At 41.8% G+C, this 17,496-nt stretch overlaps 1 protein-coding gene across 2 annotated transcripts; it reads right to left on the bottom strand.

Annotated features, from left to right (window-relative positions):
• Positions 1-236: 236 nt before the first annotated feature.
• On the bottom strand, positions 237-17,091 carry LOC311126609 (septin-7-like). Of its 2 annotated transcripts, XM_084158540.1 has the most exons (14): positions 17,002-17,091; positions 15,198-15,300; positions 12,881-12,987; positions 10,951-11,051; positions 10,646-10,780; positions 8,189-8,306; positions 7,830-7,922; positions 4,104-4,200; positions 3,943-3,994; positions 3,664-3,792; positions 2,788-2,808; positions 1,971-2,106; positions 1,527-1,669; positions 237-1,311 (listed from the first exon to the last, which is right to left on the bottom strand). In XM_084158540.1, exons 2-14 carry the CDS (start codon positions 15,205-15,207, stop codon positions 1,272-1,274), a joined length of 1,182 nt encoding a protein of 393 aa, XP_084014666.1. In that variant the 5' UTR covers positions 15,208-15,300; positions 17,002-17,091; the 3' UTR covers positions 237-1,271. The 2 variants fall into 2 exon arrangements, with proteins under 2 accessions (XP_084014666.1, XP_084014667.1); XM_084158541.1 differs by lacking the exon at positions 2,788-2,808 and having other exon boundaries at positions 17,002-17,078.
• Between the last annotated feature and the right edge of the window lie 405 nt (positions 17,092-17,496).

Raw genomic sequence — 17,496 nt, 5'->3', positions numbered from 1 at the left:
TAGTCCTCTGAAAACATTCATATTATGCATGCAATGTGGCAGAATACTTACATCAAAAGTAAAACAACTGAGAAATGCAGAAAAAAGGAAACCCATGTTGCCTTCTGGTGGAGATATGTAGACAAAGCAGATTAATACTCAACTACAGAGCAAAATAAGTAACACATTTAAACTGTTTACATTTCAGTAGGCCTACATAATAGGTATTCTGAATTTAGTAATGCAGTATCAACATGCATCTCTTAGCAGAATTCATTGCATTGCAAGTCTATCATCACATGTTTATTAAGTGACTTTGTACAATACAAATAAAAAATAAAATAAAAAATACAGATGGAGTACATAGCCAAAGCAAACTGTGGTGTTGACTTTCCTTTCCCACTTAATCTGATCACACGTATGTGGAGTTACAGAAATATTCCTTTCATTTTTTTTTTTTGCTCTTTGCACGACTACTGAATGTATTTTAAACAGTCAATCCTCTTCAGAAACTGGTCAAAGCTTCAGAAGAATTCTCGAACATACAAAAAAGTATTACTTTAGCTGGCTCGGTATATATAAAAATAAACTAACTGAAATATAACATTTATGAAGTTAATTGTGGTCCAAGGAGGCTAGTGAAATTTGCTAAAAACAGAAGAAAGCGTTACATTTTGGAAAAAGCTTTAGCCATAAAAAAGCCCAAGGTGCATTTTAGCCTCTAGATTTCCCATTACTCCTGTTGAGACAATGAGACAGTTGTTTCGTGTTAGGCTACACTGAGACAGTTGTTTCGTGTTAGGCTACACTGAGACAGTTGTTTCGTGTTAGGCTACATTGCATGGGGAGCTGTTCAGTATGAGGTTTATCTGTTACACTTTACTAAACAAAAGGATTTTAATGCCATTTCCTTTTCACATCATGGGAGAGCTTTTGTGCATGTAAACGAATAAAACCCCTGAAACATGATTGTACAACAGTTCATTTTTTTTGTTGCTCTGCATAAAACTGTAGACATCAGTTGTTAAATAGATATAGCAACCTTGGGGGGGTGGGGGGGGGGGACAGTATTCAGTTATATATGGGTTTGGCCTGTCTAAGACGGTAAGTTTCGTTAAGGTAAACACATTCCTTGGAGAAGTCCACAGGCAGCTCTCTTCCGGTCATTGTGACAGTACATGCAGACCCAGCTGGGCTGTACAAGAGCTTTGGTGTTGGTTTGGTGCCACACACGGATGTCCGGGCTGGCAACATTGGCAACAAGTACAACTTGGTGTTTCTGCAAACTGTCTCTAAAATATCTTCCCCTTCTTTTTGTTCTTTTCCAGAGTCCTGTAGAGGAGATAATGTAATACATGAGGCAATATATTGATGAGATATGATTATACAACAGTGACATCTAGTGGGACACGCTGGTATTACGTTCTGCACAGACCGTTGATTTTGTGTCCAGTTTAGCTTTTTTCTCTATCCAACAGACAAATAGAGCTACATTAGTAACAACCAAAGTCAGCGCTACAGATCAGGGGCGTGACAGACAGTGTTACCTGGAGGCATCCATTCTCTGTTGCTCCAGGCGCTGATTGGTCTCCCAGTTGGCCCGGTCATCCTCAAACTGGCGTCTCTTCTCCTCCAGCTCCTTGTGCTGGGCCTCCAGATTCTTCTTCATCTGCTCATGACGCCTCGAGAGCTGCAGAAGAAGAGAGAGTCAGAAAATGTGAAAGACATGCTCACAACTGTATGACTCACTGAAAAACAGTGACAATTGTTACTAAGAGGACTATCCTGGTTTAATAAGAGTACATTTGAAAATGTAACATTTCAGAGAGAGGGGCAGTGAACTTCACACACGAGAACTAGCCATTAAACACACCCAACTCACAGCGCATCAACACCCACCGAAAAGTCACAGCGTTTATGCATCAGGAAGTAAGAAGTCAAACCATACGGTAGAGGACAGTAGTGTAGTAAGGCAATGTGACTGATGTTACCTCAGCCTCGGAATCTTTCAGCTTCTGGATCTTCTCCTTGACCTTCATCTCAAACACCTGCTCCATTTCCATCTCCATCTTCTTCATCTTGGCCACGTGCTCCCTCCGCTCCTCCTCCATCTGAGCCAGGGGGCTCCTGCAGGGTCACACACACACAGTCAGACCTGTCCTACAGCGCACCGTCACCGATCCCCTCCCTCACCAACACAGTGGAACAATCCGCACAGTAATGTCACCCCCATTTCTCTGCAGGGAATTGGTACATACAAGGATCTATGCATGAAAGGAATGGTAGGACAGTGTGGTGACTGAAGTGTGGAAAAGCAGAGGGAAGAAGAAACCCAATTGGTTCTGGAGCAGGGACTCAGCACCAAGCAGTCCCTGAGCTGAGTTAGCTAAGCTGTTAGCATAGGCTAGTGAGTAACTGTAGTGAAATAGTGGTGCTTTGGGATGTTAGCTTAGCTAAATGTTAGTAAACTCAATTGAAAGTGAGAAGAAGCCACCAGTTGAGCAAACAAAAAATATTTAAATGGATAAGACTCCACTCATGTCCAACTACGCTAATTCCATTTGAAGTATTTGCAATGTAATTATGCATATTTATCAATTCCCAGTTAACTTTTCTCACAATGTTGGCATCTCTACAGTGTTCCTTGAGACCTTGTCTGACATAAGGGGGGGAAGAAAGGAGAAGAAAACTCCCTGAACTGGGAGAAAGAGAGAACCCAGACAAAGTAACACAAACAGGGGAGGAAAAAGGTATATTCAAAAAATGATCTTACAGGAGGTTCTAAGAAAACATAAATTGACCACTTACATGCCTTCACCTGTGTCATGTCTAAAAAAACAGAAACACACACACTTAGCATGCTGCGATGAAATCATGCACTACGACAACGGAAAAACGAAACGGACTGACCGCACTAACAAAAACATGGACTAAGAACGAAACATCTACTTTCTCACGGTAAACAAGGAAAAGTTCACAAATAAACAAAACTACTTTTCAAGAGGCATGAAACGTTGTGTGTAGCAGCCTTACATTAGCAGCATGTGTTTGGTGAGTAGCTGTGCGTTAGGAACCGCAGTGTGTGATGGTGTTTCTCAGTAAAGAGCTAAGATGCTGAGCGTGGTTGGTGTACATAAGAGGGTCTTAGGTGTGAGAGAGCAGCAGTGTGGAATTTAAAGGGATACTTCAGGATTTTGGCAATTAGGCCCTTTTTCTACTTCCCCTGAGTCAGATGAACTTGTGGATACCATTTGTATATCTGTGTCCAGTATGAAGGAAGTTCGAGATAGCATTGGCTCGCGAAACTAGTTAGCAATTGCGCTAGCGCTAGTTAGCAACTTCATTCAAACTCCACACAGAGACATAAAAATGGTATCCACGAGTTCATCGGACTCTGGAGAAGTAGGGAAAGGGCCTCATTGCCAAAATTCCGAAGTATCCCTTTAAACTGTAATACCTGCATTTGGAATGATGGACCTATATTGGACAAAAATACCTCCAGGAACACTACGACAATAACATCCATTTATACAGCCTAAAAATCGCATCAATATGATAAAACATTTCAAAAGTCTCAGATGTCCAGTAGATTATCTGTCAGGTAAAATATGCCTTTGATCAATGACAAAAATAGTTAGGCTATGCCTTGTTAAATAGAGAACCATTGGTAGCTGTTGGACTCACTTGGTCGACTGTTGACCCTTGACCCTGTTGTTGTCCTGTCCGTTGTAGGTGACGGCCGCCAGCTTCCTGCTGCGATAGTTTTCATAGTGGACGTTATTGGTCACGTCCTTCAGGTCCTGCATGTGGGTTCTGTACGCACACAGAAAGACAGACAAAACAAGTATTAGAAACCTTTAAAGTTGAGGCTAAGGTCAATGTGGTTGACAATGCTACAAAAAATGCATTGTCATTTCCCCATTTTCTATAAATGTTTGTAACTTCATGTTTTAAGGTCTGTACCTGATGAGCATGTCTCGTAGGATGGTGAAATCACAGTGGTCTCCGTTCTCAACTGCAAGGAAAGAAAATCAATACATATTTAAACCCCTCTCCTAAAGGAGCCTCTTTCTATAGATTTTCCTTTTCCCTGAACAAACTACATCTCCCATCATGCCTGGTACCTTCTGCCACTCCCCAGGGGTACTGTCGTCCTCTGGTCCTTTTCCCATTCACCTCGATGATGGTGTTACTGCCCACCACGGCCAGGGGAAGACGGTCCTGCAAGCAAAATAACACAATGATGTGTGAGAGAATGTGTGTATGTACAGTTGAAGTCGGAAGTTTACATACACCTGAAATGTCAGAATAGTAGTAGAGAGACTGATTTATTTCATTGCATTCCCAGTGGGTCAGAAGTGTACATACACTCAATTAGTATTTGGTAGCATTGCCTTTAAATTGTTTAACTTGGGTCAAATGTTTCGGGTAGCCTTCCACAAGTTTCCCACAATAAGTGGGATGAATTTTGGCCCATTCCTCCTGACAGAGCTTGTGTAACTGAGTCAGGTTTGTAGGCCTCCTTGCTCGCACACGCCTTTTCTGTTCTGCCCACACATTTTCTATAGGATTGAGGTCGGGACTTTGTGATGGCCACTCCAATACCTTGACTTTGTTGTCCTTAAGCCATTTTTCCACAACTTTGGAAGTATGCTTGGGGTCATTGTCCATTTAGAAGACCCATTTGCGACCAAGCTTTAACTTCCTGACTGATGTCTTGAGATGTTGCTTCAATATATCCACGTAATTTTCCTTCCTCATGATGCCATCTATTTTGTGATGTCCACCAGTCCCTCCTGCAGCAAAGCACCCCCACAGCATGATGCTGCCTGCCCCGTGCTTCACGGTTGGGATGGTGTTCTTCGGCTTGCAAGCGACCCCCTTTTTCCTCCAAACATAACGATGGTCATTATGGCCAAACAGTTCTATTTTTGTTTCATCAGACCAGAGGACATTTCTCCAAAAAGTACGATCTTTGTCCCCATGTGCAGTTGCAAACCGTAGTCTGGCTTTTTTATGGCGGTTTTGGAGCAGTGGCTTCTTCATTGCTGAGCGGCCTTTCAGGTTATGTCGATATAGGACTCGTTTTATTGTGAATATAGATACTTTTGTACCAGTTTCCTCCAGCATCTTCACAAGGTCCTTTGCTGTTGTTCTGGGATTGATTTGCACTTTTCACACCAAAGTATGTTCATCTCTAGGAGACAAAACGCGTCTCCTTCCTGAGCGGTATGACGGCTGCGTGGTTCCATGGTGTTTATACTTGCGTACTATTGTTTGTACAGATGAACGTGGTACCTTCAGGAGTTTGGGAATTGCTCCCAAGGATGAACCAGACTTGTGGAGGTCTACAAATCTGGCTGATTTCTTTTGATTTTCCCATGATGTCAAGCAAAGAGGCACTGAGTTTGAAGGTAGGCCTTGAAATACATCCACAGGTACACCTCCAATTGACTCAAATGATGTCAATTAGCCTATCAGAAGCTTCTAAAGCCATGATATCATTTTCTGGAATTTTCCAAGCTGTTTAAAGGCACAGTCAACTTAGATGTTAACTTCTGACCCACTGGAATTGTGATACAGTGAATTATAAGTGAAATAATCTGTCTGTAAACAATTGTTGGAAAAATTACTTTTGTCATGCACAAAGTAGATGTCCTAACCGACTTGCCAAACCTATAGCTTGTTAACAAGAAATGTGTGGAGTGGTTGAAAAACAAGTTTGAATGACTCCAATCTAAGTGTATGTAAACTTTGACTTCAACTGTATGTATATACAGTGAGGGAAAAAAATATTTGATCCCCTGCTGATTTTGTACGTTTGCCCACTGACAAAGACATGATCAGTCTATAATTTTAATGGTAGGTTTATTTGAACAGTGAGAGACAGAATAACAACAAAAAAATCCTGAAAAACACATGTCAAAAATGTTATAAATTGATTTGCATTTTAATGAGGGAAATAAGTATTTGACCCCTCTGCAAAACATGACTTAGTACTTGGTGGCAAAACCCTTGTTGGCAATCACAGAGGTCAGACGTTTCTTGTAGTTGGCCACCAGGTTTGCACACATCTCAGGAGGGATTTTGTCCCACTCCTCTTTGCAGATCTTCTCCAAGTCATTAAGGTTTCGAGGATGACGTTTGGCAACTCGAACCTTCAGCTCCCTCCACAGATTTTCTATAGGATTAAGGTCTGGAGACTGGCTAGTCTTAATGTGCTTCTACTTGAGCCACTCCTTTGTTGCCTTGGCCGTGTCTTTGGGGTCATTGTCATGCTGGAATACCCATCCACGACCCATTTTCAATGCCCTGGCTGAGGGAAGGAGGTTCTCACTCAAGATTTGATGGTACATGGCCCCGTCCATCGTCCCTTTGATGCGGTGAAGTTGTCCTGTCCCCTTAGCAGAAAAACACCCCCAAAGCATAATGTTTCCACCTCCATGTTTGACGGTGGGGATGGTGTTCTTGGTGTCATAGGCAGCATTCCTCCTCCTCCAAACACGGCAAGTTGAGTTGATGCCAAAGAGCTCGATTTTGGTCTCATCTGACCACAACACTTTCACCCAGTTCTCCTCTGAATCATTCAGATGTTCATTGGCAAACTTCAGACGGCCATGTATATGTGCTTTCTTGAGCAGGGGGACCTTGCGGGCGCTGCAGGATTTCAGTCCTTCACGGCGTAGTGTGTTACCAATTGTTTTCTTGGTGACTATGGTCCCAGCTGCCTTGAGATCATTGACAAGATCCTCCCGTGTAGTTCTGGGCTGATTCCTCACCGTTCTCATGATCATTGCAACTCCACGAGGTGAGATCTTGCATGGAGCCCCAGGCCGAGGGAGATTGACAGTTATTTTGTGTTTCTTCCATTTGCGAATAATCGCACCAACTGTTGTCACCTTCTCACCGAGCTGCTTGGCGATGATCTTGTAGCCCATTCCAGCCTTGTGTAGGTCTACAATCTTGTCCCTGACATCCTTGGAGAGCTCTTTGGTCTTGGCCATGGTGGAGAGTTTGGAATCTGATTGATTGATTGCTTCTGTGGACAGGTGTCTTTTATACAGGTAACAAGCTGAGATTAGGAGCACTCCCTTTAAGAGTGTGCTCCTAATCTCAGCTCGTTACCTGTATAAAAGACACCTGGGAGCCAGAAATCTTTCTGATTGAGAGGGGGTCAAATACTTATTTCCCTCATTAAAATGCAAATCAATTTATAACATTTTTGACATGCGTTTTTCTGGATTATTTTGTTATTATTCTGTCTCTCACTGTTCAAATAAACCTACCATTAAAATTATAGACTGACCATTTCTTTGTCAGTGGGCAAATGTACAAAATCAGCAGGGGATCAAATACTTTTTTCCCTCACTGTATGTATGTAACAGCCCCTCCAGGATTTTGTGATCGGCTAGTGGTGGGCCAAAATACTTTGCTGCAGCAATTCAGACATTTTGCATGGCAATTTGCGATGATTTTGTCAAATTTGTCACAAAAAAGTCCTGACAAGGGAAAATGTTTGTTGACATCTTGCTTGATTGAACCATTTTATGCAGTAAAAGTGCGTGATTGGTTAAAATGTCCAGCACTCTTTTTGTGTGTGCGGTGACTGGAGAGTTCTATGCGGTAATATTGCAATGATTTACTGTTTTATTGGGTAATAGTACAGTGATTGGTCATTTGCAACCCTTGCATAATAAGCAGGAATTGTTGATTTAGCAAAAACAATTGCGATCGCAATATAACAAAATCCAGGCGGGACTGATGTAGCCAAGTGCCTAAAGGTTTAAATGGCTAAGTTCGTTGGTGCATGCATGGTGCTTACAACAACATGCGGTACATTTGTTTCATACCTTGATCTTCTTCACCAGTTTGTTCTCTTCCTCATCATCCGTCTCTGGGAACTCGTAGATCTTGATTTTGTGCTCCAGGATTTCCCGCATGATCTGAGGAGAGGGAAGGTTCAGTATGTTTTATTAAGAAGGACCCCAATGACAATCCAAGACATGTAGGACAGTTCTTTATCATGTGGTATCAACTCCATTCAGACTGTATCAATGTACTATCCAGGGGAAACTTTGAGGGCATCGTCAGAGCAGTATGTGGAATAGGTAACCACCATTCTGGCCAAACTGTGCATTTCTATCTGCAACACTCAAGTCTTCGTCAGCGTAAACCCTTGATGCCCAGCCCCCAGACAGAGCCCACTGACCTGCTTCTTGAACTGTTGGCACTCCTCTGGGGTGAGAGTGTCTGCTTTTGCGATCAGTGGGATGACGTTCACCTTCTCATGCAACCGTTTCATAAACTCAATATCCAGAGGCTTCAGTCTGGAGGGAGACATGACAAAATAATAATAATGTTATTATTAATACCATAAATGGTGGGGTAGGGGTACTTTTGGACAGATTCCTGACAGGTCCAGTATTTGAATAGCAAACCACGAAGCTCACATTTCTTTCCTTCATTCTATTAACTAATAAAACATTTTTGCAATGGAGCTCCAGTAGTGTAAACAAACAAGTAATTTATCAACGATGACAACACAAATAACAGTATGGTCTGTGTGTCCAGAACACTTTCCCCTGCTGTTTCTCATTAGCAGTGTCACTGTGCAAGGCACTAGAGCGTGAGTGACCTATATCAGCTGGTGCTGTGAGGAGTGTGTGTGTGAGGGGTCAGTGTGTGAGGCCAGCATAAGCTTCTCATCCTAAGAGCCTGTCTCAACACTGACTGGGGGATTGTATGGACACAATGCCTCATAGAACAGAGTATGAACAGTGAACGCACGCACACACCCTCTTTACCCCACAGCCACGATACACACAGCCTTCTCTGACAGAGAGCCAATGCCCTTTAGCACTATCAGTCATATGAAACACAACTATGTATGTACAGTGGGGAGAACAAGTATTTGATACACTGCCGATTTTGCAGGTTTTCCTACTTACAAATCATGTAGAGGTCTGTAATTTTTATCATAGGTACACTTCAACTGTGAGAGACGGAATCTAAAACAAAAATCCAGAAAATCACGTTGTATGATTTTTAAGTAAATAATTTGCATTTTATTGCATGACATAAGTATTTGATCACCTACCAACCAGTAAGAATTCCGTCTCTCACAGACCTGTTAGTTTTTCTTTAAGAAGCCCTCCTGTTCTCCACTCATTACCTGTATTAACTGCACCTGTTTGAACTCGTTACCTGTATAAAAGACACCTGTCCACACACTCAATCAAACAGACTCCAACCTCTCCACAATGGCCAAGACCAGAGAGCTGTGTAAGGACATCAGGGATACAATTGTAGACCTGCACAAGGCTGGGATGGGCTACAGGACAATAGGCAAGCAGCTTGGTGAGAAGGCAACAACTCTTGGCGCAATTATTAGAAAATGGAAGAAGTTCAAGATGACGGTCAATCACCCTCGGTCAGGGGCTCCATGCAAGATCTCACCTCGTGATCATGAGGAAGGTGAGGGATCAGCCCAGAACTACACGGCAGGACCTGGTCAATGACCTGAAGAGAGCTGGGACCACAGTCTCAAAGAAAACCATTAGTAACACACTACGCCGTCATGGATTAAAATCCTGCAGCGCACGCAAGGTCCCCCTGCTCAAGCCAGCGCATGTCCAGGCCCGTCTGAAGTTTGCCAATGACCATCTGGATGATCCAGAGGAAGAATGGGAGAAGGTCATGTGGTCTGATGAGACAAAAATATAGCTTTTTGGTCTAAACTCCACTCGCCGTGTTTGGAGGAAGAAGAAGGATGAGTACAACCCCAAGAACACCATCCCAACCGTGAAGCATGGAGGTGGAAACATCATTCTTTGGAGATGCTTTTCTGCAAAGGGGACAGGACGACTGCACCATATTGAGGGGAGGATGGATGGGGCCATGTATCGCGAGATCTTGGCCAACAACCTCCTTCCCTCAGTAAGAGCATTGAAGATGGGTCGTGGCTGGGTCTTCCAGCATGACAACGACCCGAAACACACAGCCAGGGCAACTAAGGAGTGGCTCCGTAAGAAGCATCTCAAGGTCCTGGAGTGGCCTAGCCAGTCTCCAGACCTGAACCCAATAGAAAATCTTTGGAGGGAGCTGAAAGTCCGTATTGCCCAGCGACAGCCCCGAAACCTGAAGGATCTGGAGAAGGTCTGTATGGAGGAGTGGGCCAAAATCCCTGCTGCAGTGTGTGCAAACCTGGTCAAGACCTACAGGAAACGTATGATCTCTGTAATTGCAAACAAAGGTTTCTGTACCAAATATTAAGTTCTGCTTTTCTGATGTATCAAATACTTATGTCATGCAATAAAATGCAAATTAATTACTTAGAAATCATACAATGTGATTTTCTGGATTTTTGTTTTAGATTCCGTCTCTCACAGTTGAAGTGTACCTATGATAAAAAAGTATAGACCTCTACATGCTTTGTAAGTAGGAAAACCTGCAAAATCGGCAGTGTATCAAATACTTGTTCTCCCCACTGTATATTGCAAAACAACCCTAAAGAGAGAAAGGCTATAAGAGGCAGTAGCCAAAAATGAATGGAATTTCTAATATGGAGTATTCTACTTTACACTTGTGAAATCTTATTAAATCATAAGAAGCCCTCCCCCTTCATTCACACTGTCCAACCTCTCTTTCTCCCCCCTCCCAGACTCACCCGTGTCCCGAGGGGGCGATGAAGTAGAGGCAGCACTGCACTCTGCTGTCGGGCATCAGTCGTCTGTTCACCCGCGACTCACAGTTGAGGTAATCCTCAAACTTGCTGTCTATGTGGTCGATGACCGGCTGCCAGCTGCATGGAACACAGCCCCAGGGAGGAAACAAACCCACACACATTGAGCCAGAATGGATGCTACTTCCTGGAAACCTGTTTGCAAGCTATGAGCCGAAATGGCTGTCAAATGTGTCAAGATCAATGCATTTATTGGAGCCAAAATGGAGGAGTTGTCAAGCTTTGCGTACCAGTTGCTGTTGTCCACAGCGTCGCCGAATCCTGGGGTGTCAACTATAGTGAGCAGGAGCTGGACACCACCTTCCTTTACTAACACTTTGGATTGCTCCACCTGGGAAATAGATAATTGTATTAGCATTCAATAGTTGTCTTGTCTAAATGCATACTGTTACTGTTCATATTTGGTGTATGACAGTGAACAATACAACTTTCCTAAGAATTGTCGTAAGAATATTAAGCACTCACTACACTTCTGGTTGTTTAACTTTTGGACAACAACGCAGGCCCCACTGTGTTGAGCAAACACCTGTCTCCACAAGAGTGTTTGCAACAACACAGAAGAGAATGAAGGGAAAGAAGAGTACCAAAACAACTTCTCAGGAAGACAACTTGTCCCCAATTACTAGTCTAAATGTGTGTATCACACATTGAGGCCAGTGGGTGACTCTCATTCTAGCTGCATGTATCAACATGCAGCCCAACACTGTACTATTACCTAACAATGCAGAGGAACCAGAAAAACAGACGAGCATCTGTGTTGAGATAACGTTATGTTTTGGAGACAGAGTAGAGCAAGTTTCTGGACTAAATGACATACAGTGCCTTCAGAAAGTATGAACACCCCTTGCTATTTTCCAAATGTTGTTGTGTTACAGCCTGAATTTAAAATGAATTACATTTTTGTCAGAAGTCTACACACAATACCCCTTAATGTCATAGTGGAACAATGTTGTTTGAACTTTTTACAAATTAATTAAATAAATGAAAAGCTGAAACGTCTCAAGTCGTGCAGTGAATTTCAAACACAGATTCAACCACAAAGAGGTTTTCCAATGCCTTGCAAAGGGCACCTATTCGTAGATGGGTAAAAAATAAAATAAAAAACCATTGAATAGCCATTTGAGCATGGTGAAGTTATTAATTGCTCTTTGGATGGTGTTTCATTACACCCAGTCACTAAAAAGATACAGGCGTCCTTCCTAACTCAGTTGCCAGAGAGGTGACTTTAAAACAGTTACAGCATTTAAATGGCTGTGATAGGAGAAAACTGAGGATGGATCAACAACATTGTAGTTACTCCACAATACTAACCTAAATGACAGAGTGAAAAGAAGGAAGCCTGTACAGAATAAAAATATTCAAAAACATGCATCCTGGCACTAAAGTAATACTGCAAAAAATGTGGTAAAGCAATTAACTTTTTGTCTTGAATACAAAGTGTTATGTTTGGGGCAAATCCAATACAACATATTACTGAGTACCACTCTCAATATTTTTAAGCATAGTGGTGGCTGTATCATGTTATGGCTATGCTTGTAGTTGTTAAGGACTGGGGAGTTTTTCAGGATAAAAAAAAAAATGGAATAGAGCTAAGTGCAGGCAAAATCCTAGAGGGAAACCTGGTTCAGTCTGCTTTCCACCAGACACAGAGATTAATTCACCTTTCAGCAGGACAATAACCTAAAACACAAGGCCAACTCTACACTGGAGTTGCTTATACTGGAGTGGCAGAGTTACAGTTTTGACTTAACTTCTTAAGGATCAGACCCTTTTTTTTCAATTTTTGCCTAAATGGCATACCCAAATCTAACTGCCTGTAGCTCAGGACCTGAACCAAGAATATGCATATTCTTGATACCATTTGAAAGGAAACACTTTGAAGTTTGGGGAAATGTGAAATTAATGTAGGAGAATATAACACATTAGATCTGGTAAAAGATAATACAAACAAAAAAATCGATTTCATCCATTTTGAATTCAGGCTGTAACACAAAATGTGGAATAAGTCAAGGGGTATGAATACTTTAGTCTGCTCTATATCGCAGAATGTGTTTCAAATGCCAAGGTATCAACACTGAGGCAAACTAACATGGTCATCAGTGGAAGAAGGATATTCAACAAAAGAATACAGGACTGTTATGCAGAAGTGTTTTAAACTACCTGTACAGTCTTTTTGACTCTGTGTGAAGGCCCAGGGTATTCTGAAGAGTACAAGTCTGTTAGGAACAGAGAGTTGATCAACGTGGACTTGCCCAATCCTGATTCACCTAGAAGAAAGAAAAAAACTGTTGCAATAAAACTGAATCTTTAAAAAAATATATATAAATCATGGATCATATAGCCTAATGGCAGTGTTGCTACATTAGGGTCATTGTCCATCAGTGTCATTTTAAATGAGTGAATCAATGCAATTCAATCAACATATAGGCCTAGTGTGCACAGTATACAATGTAGCTATATCAGCAAGAACAACATTTAAAGATATAGGGGAACACTGACATTATAAACAGCTAACCATACATGTTGAAAACGGGTACATCCCACTGTGTGATAGCCAGTCATGCAACTTTAGAGGCATCCAATAGTACTGTAGAAGCATCTAATAAAGACCAGCCAATAAATCCCATCAAAGGTCATGTCTTTGATTGAGGGCCATTGACATTTGTCCAAGACGACCATCCATCTGAATGATTGTGTAAAGGGATAGGACAACAGCTTCTAGTCTGAACATGGCTAGAGAATGCCTCTTATGCTGGCTGTGTGGTCCCGTTTCTCCAGTATGGCTAACCATTGTGTTCCTGGTCTCCATGCTCCTGGTGAATGGAATCATTAGGGCAGTGGAAATTACCACTGGCACTGACCTCACTGGCTGGGGGCTACGGCTCGATCGTCAACGAGCTGCCATTTACAGGCTACAGTATTGGGAGTTGAGAGCTATCATTTCTGTGTTGAGTGACTGCACTTGACAATGTGCATTTCAATACCCATCTTCATACTCCTATGAATATGGATGGCTAGTTTCTATCAATACACCAGTGTTTTCCAGGTAACGGGACAGGTTGGCGTGCTGCGCTCAGCGAGGCATAGTGTGCTGTGCCAGTCACTGCTGTGCCAGTCACACTGCCAGGCACTGCTCTTCAGGACTGAGTAGAGGAGCTAGCTCCGCCTACTGCTGAGGCAGTGTGTATGTAACAGTGTACGAGAGTGATATTGCTGAATTAGTAAACAGTAAAACTATCAACCATTTTCTTTTTTGCTGTAGATGTTGTATTAAAATGTACATTAATGTATACAAAATCCACAGCAAAAAATAAAATGGTTGATAGTTTGACTGTTTGCTAATTCCATTTTATTTTTTGCTGTGGATTTTGTATACATTAATGTACATTTTAATACAACATCTACAGCAAAAAAGAAAATGGTTGATAGTTTTACTGTTTACTAATTCAGCAATATCACTCTCGTACACTGTTACATACACACTGCCTCAGCAGTAGGCGGAGCTTTGAGCCCACATGTCCCTGCTGGTTTAGGTCACTGGTGGTGTAGTGTGAGAAAGGGCTAGCGTTATCAGCAGTGACTGACACAGCACACTATGCCTCGCTGAGCGCAGCACTCCAACCTGTCATGTTACATGGAAAACACTGGTGTATTGATATAAACTAACCTACTTCACATATGCACAGTATGCATCGTTTGTGATGCGTTTGCATTCCCAGAAATAGGACTTTAAAATCATATTATTATTATTGCAGCAATCAGGCTGGCAAATTATTCAAGGCATTTTTGGGCCCCAACAGCCAACTTGGGCACCATCCAACACACTGCCTTTAAAGGACATTTTATACAGCAGGGTAAATCATGACTTGTTTAAGAGGAACCCAGTTGCATGCGAGTGCCTGGCAAGGCAGACATGTTTAGATAGAATGAGGAGTGTAGCCTAACTTCTTAAATTGATCAATCATAAACCCATGACTGGCTCAGAAAGAGGCTGCTGTTCAGATGAAATGCGATACGAACTATTTTTAGCAGTGAGGGACCAATTCTGCTATGCCGACCACAGGAAATGGTTTGACCCAAAGAAACATTTTCCCTCCAAACAGTGACTGATTAGCAAATGAAGGTCCTTGCCGAGTTCAACGACCACATCCAAGTACTTCAACAGCACTCTTGTATTTTTTATAATACTGCACAGTTTTGAATAAATCCAATCAAAATAATGCTATTTTAATAAGCAGGATGTGAAAAAAAGTAAACGAGAGAGGTTATCTTCCCTCTCCTGACTCGAGGAGGTTAAAATCACAGACACACACGCACTTTGCTTGTACACAAATGTGGTCACACACATATATTCCTGTCTCCAAATCTAACTTACCATTTACAGCTTTAACTGGTAAACTGTATTGTGTAAACTGAAATGACTGAAAAAATGACTCTGTTGAACCATGACCTCAATATATGAATAGCATTTTCTTACCCACAACCATCAGGGTGAATTCAAAGCCTCTCTTCACAGACTTTCTGTACACTTGGTTGGGAAGGCTAGCAAAGCCCACATATCCCTCCAGATTCTTTTGTTGCTGCAAAGTAACATACGAGCACAACATCATCACCACAGCTTTTGCAATGTTATGTAACAGGCCTAGGTTACTTCAAAATTAGGGGAAAGTCATTCTGATAAGCAAGCAAATAAACATTGGCCTAACTGACCAATCCATCCATACTTACAGCTGTTTTATGGAAATAATCATGCGATGTGGTCCAAAGTGAGGGAAGAGCCAGAGGAGAGAACACAGGCGACAACAACAATCAATATCAGCAATCATCCTAACAAAGAATTCTGTTTTCATAATCAATTTCACAAACTGTAAAGCCTGCAGATAAATAATGTGTTTAGGCTAGCAAGCATAACATCACAGAGTTGGATAGTATGATACATTGTTATTGGCTTCGCCATGGGCTATAAAGGAGTCCAATCTCTGTTGATGCCCCTAGCCTTGGACTGTTGTTCAAATGTTTTCAATTGAAAGCCTATGTCTGTGCGAAATTATCGTTAAAATTGTATGTCTTCTTTATCTCCATGCAAGAAACTTTCAATGCATGGTATGAGTGAGACCACTACCTGTACACCAGTGGAGGCTGGTGGGAGGAGCTATAGGAGGACGGGCTCATTGTAATGGCTGGAATGGGATAAAAGGAACTGAGTCCAACTTGGTTTCCATGTTTGATACCGTTCCAAATATTCCATTCCAGCCATTATAATGAGCCCGTCCTCCTATAGCTCCTCCTACCAGCCTCCACTGCATACACTTTTACAAAGCAAAAAAATGTGGCAACTGATTCAAATCCTTCTTCATGATTCTGCGAGTGTAGTTTCCGTTAGCGGGTCAACTGAAGGAAGTGGTGAGAGGTGTACACATTTTTCTCATGCAGTCATGAGAGTATCTTCATCGCAATTTAATAGGGCTTCTTTAATAAAAACCTGGCTCACTTTCACTTGGTCCTACCCCCAAACCGATTTGAAAAGGCAGACACCCAAGGATACCCATCTTAACACTTGACTTGTCCTTAGATCTATCCAAGGTCTGAGAATCTAACTGTGTTGGCTTGAGCGAGTGTTTATCCTCATCTGTCCCCTTCCCTACATACTCTGTTTTGCGGTTTCCCTCTACACTCTATGGTGTCACACACTTCAATCTATTTTTCAGTGTAGCACTCATGGGGAATCAAATGTATGAAAAAGCTGGAAGTAAATAAATTGCTTGACATTGTTTAGCTAGTTAACCATTAACAAGAAACAATGGCTTGCTTGGTGACTACTGGGACAATAACTTAATTTAAGGCTAAGGACTTGGCGTTAGCATTTTCTGAATCGTAGGCTAGCAAGCCAGCTGGCAAACGTTAGGCGGTGAAAATGACGTTATCGCCACACTAAAAAAGCTAGCTAGCGTTACGTCGATGGAGTTTACTTAACAAACACAAGATACATAAAATAAAACATTAGCTTTTAGAATGAACCACTAGGTAGGTAAAATTGGGTCAAGTAATTCGTGATGAGGGACAAAATAACTACACAGGAAATGCCTTAGCTAATGCTAACCTGCTAGCTAGGCTAGCATCTCATCCAACAACTGGTTGGGGGACGACTGGGCGTTGGTTACTCAGACAACTAGAAAGCCACGAACAACCATTACTTTAAAATAGCAATTCTGATACAACAAGCTATAAATGTCATTTCCAAAGCAGTTTTCGGAAATGTTTGATACAGTAAGTAGGCTCACCCATAATGTTGACGTTCGCTACCGCTCAGAAACCGATCATTCACAACCCGACATTCCCCTTCTTACCACTAGCGTATACCTACGTACTATGGCCGACGTAATGTCACACCTGAACGACGGAGAGTACGCCAGATACAATGCGTACTGAGATTATGAATAGCAAAAATTAAGGACCAAATATCTCGCGGTAGTTTGTGCATTGCCTGAGTTATCCACATGCTATCGCGACAACAATATTACATTTTCGCTAAAAACGTAGAGAATCTCTGTTTTCATCTTATTTATTTTCCATCAACAGATACCTGACAGAAACTCTGCATCTACTTAACTTTCCAAAATCTGAAGTTTATTTTGCATATAGATAGATGCACACAGGTTAGCAGTTTATGAAAAATAAATATTAATAAAAAATAAGAGCTGTAAATCTACTTGTTAATTACAGTTATTTACTATTAATGTGTTTATTTATGCACTTGGTGAAACTGGAACAACTAC

The sequence above is a fragment of the Coregonus lavaretus genome (assembly GCF_964263955.1).
Source record: "Coregonus lavaretus genome assembly, chromosome: 3".
NCBI classification, from domain to species: domain Eukaryota; kingdom Metazoa; phylum Chordata; class Actinopteri; order Salmoniformes; family Salmonidae; genus Coregonus; species Coregonus lavaretus.
This window is presented reverse-complemented; position numbering and strand designations above follow the sequence as displayed.

What these genes read in the sequence shown, in the direction of transcription:
- LOC311126609 (XM_084158540.1), bottom strand. An exon ending in CATGACACAGGTGAAGGCAT is followed by an intron (nt 2,107 to 2,787) that starts GTAAGTGGTCAA and finishes GTGACCCTGCAG; the next exon opens with GAGCCCCCTGGCTCAGATGG. An exon ending in CAGAGAATGGATGCCTCCAG is followed by an intron (nt 1,312 to 1,526) that starts GTAACACTGTCT and finishes TCTCCTCTACAG; the next exon opens with GACTCTGGAAAAGAACAAAA.